This window comes from Vigna umbellata, chromosome 1, assembly GCF_029865625.1.
Source record: "Vigna umbellata cultivar VRB3 chromosome 1, Vumbellata_1.0, whole genome shotgun sequence".
Classification (NCBI taxonomy): Eukaryota; Viridiplantae; Streptophyta; class Magnoliopsida; order Fabales; family Fabaceae; genus Vigna; species Vigna umbellata.
The window spans coordinates 100,890,040-100,891,689 of NC_142165.1; the positions used below are offsets into that span (position 1 = coordinate 100,890,040).

The window sequence follows — 1,650 nt, forward strand, 5'->3', positions numbered from 1 at the left end:
CCTTCAACATATCAGCTCTTCCTTGAGTCTGATCATTACACACTCTTCAACCTTTTCTACCAACTCATTCTCTTTGCTCTTCCTGAAAGAAATGGCATCCAGTTCAATGTCAGCCTCAGGCTCATGGAGTGTCAAGGACAACAAGGCCTTTGAGAAGGCTCTAGCTGTTTACGACAAGGACACCCCTGACCGTTGGTACAATGTTGCTCATGCTGTTGGTGGCAAAACTCTAGAGGAAGTGAAGAGACAATATGAACTCCTTGTCCAGGATGTTAAACATATTGAATCAGGACGAGTGGCATTCCCAAATTACAAGAAAACTTCAGCCTCTGATCAGGAGGAGAATAGGTACCGTTCCCTTTCATTATAAATACTTTAATCACTGAGATTAGTACATCATCTAATAAATCAAGAGAAACTTGTTTTACTTATCAGTTACACAATCAAATTATCCGACTTAAGAAAAACTTGTGTGAGAAAAAACAATGATTGCACAACAAATACTCATCTAAGAGGGCAAAGAATAATCTCTCAATCAAGAAGGAAGAAGTTTATATGCAATAGTTATAAAATCATACCCACCATCCAACAACTTTTTAGATTTTATTGACTCTAATATTTTATTTTCCTTGTCAGGCTGAGGAATTTGAACCTCCAGTGACCCCAAACATCCGCAACAACATCAACTAATTGATTTTCTAATTTTCATCAACCAACATCTTCATCGTCCCTGGTAGTACTACCTGGTGCTATGTCACACATATGTGCTACTGCAATGACATTTTATGCTGTTTTAGTCATAAGAATCATATGTCCCGTGATTCCATCTTTGTATTTTCTTGTTGTTGAAGCTGCCTCTAAAAGAGTCAGTGACCGTTTCAGTTCCTAGTCCTAAAGGTTGGAGATCAGACAAACCACACAAACACATGTAACTAAAATAAAGATGAGAAAAATACCGACAAATGACAAAAATAATAATTTATACTAATTGAAGAAATCATAACTCTCTCCCGTTACATTGAAAGAACTTCTCAAATATTAAGAGAAGAAAAGATAGAAGAGAATGAGATTTTGAAATATATGTAAAGGGATTCCGATAATGCTCCTTCCAAGACTTTTCACATTCTTTCGAAGATTTGATGAAACTAATCAAATCTTCACACCATAATTTATGATCATGTTGCAGTACTTTAACGCTTTCCATCTTGATTTATCATGAATCTACTGACCACTCTCACTCCTTGATGTTTGATTTTGTACAAAACATAGCATACTTAAGACTATTGACCACTCATGCACATGTACTTGAGACATTTCCATCTTTTCCACTTCACTGTTAGGATTCATTTTAGGATAACCTACAATTGATAGAAAATGGGGTAGAAATTGACTTGCAATAATGTTACATGTTCAAGTGCCAAAGATCTTCAATAAGTACTTCTTCTGAGAACAAGGTTCCTCTAGGGAACAATTTTCTCTGTTATTGAAGAACAAGGTAACTGACGTACGTTATGATAATTAAACATATAATAAAATTATAAATTTATTTAGTGTGAGAAGTCCTACGTTGGAAAGTCACACATGAACTCTATGAAACCATTGCGCTTAACACTCAAATGACAAGAAGCGGGAAAAGTTGTTTTGAAGGTT

The 1,650-nt window shown here is 35.5% G+C and overlaps 1 protein-coding gene across 1 annotated transcript; it reads left to right on the forward strand.

The window, feature by feature from the left end:
- Positions 1-997, forward strand: LOC124828194 (protein RADIALIS-like 2). Its single transcript, XM_047301429.2, has 2 exons — positions 1-348; positions 637-997. The coding sequence occupies exons 1-2, from the start codon at positions 92-94 to the stop codon at positions 659-661; spliced, it is 282 nt and encodes a 93-aa protein (XP_047157385.1). The 5' UTR covers positions 1-91; the 3' UTR covers positions 662-997.
- Positions 998-1,650: the final 653 nt, after the last annotated feature.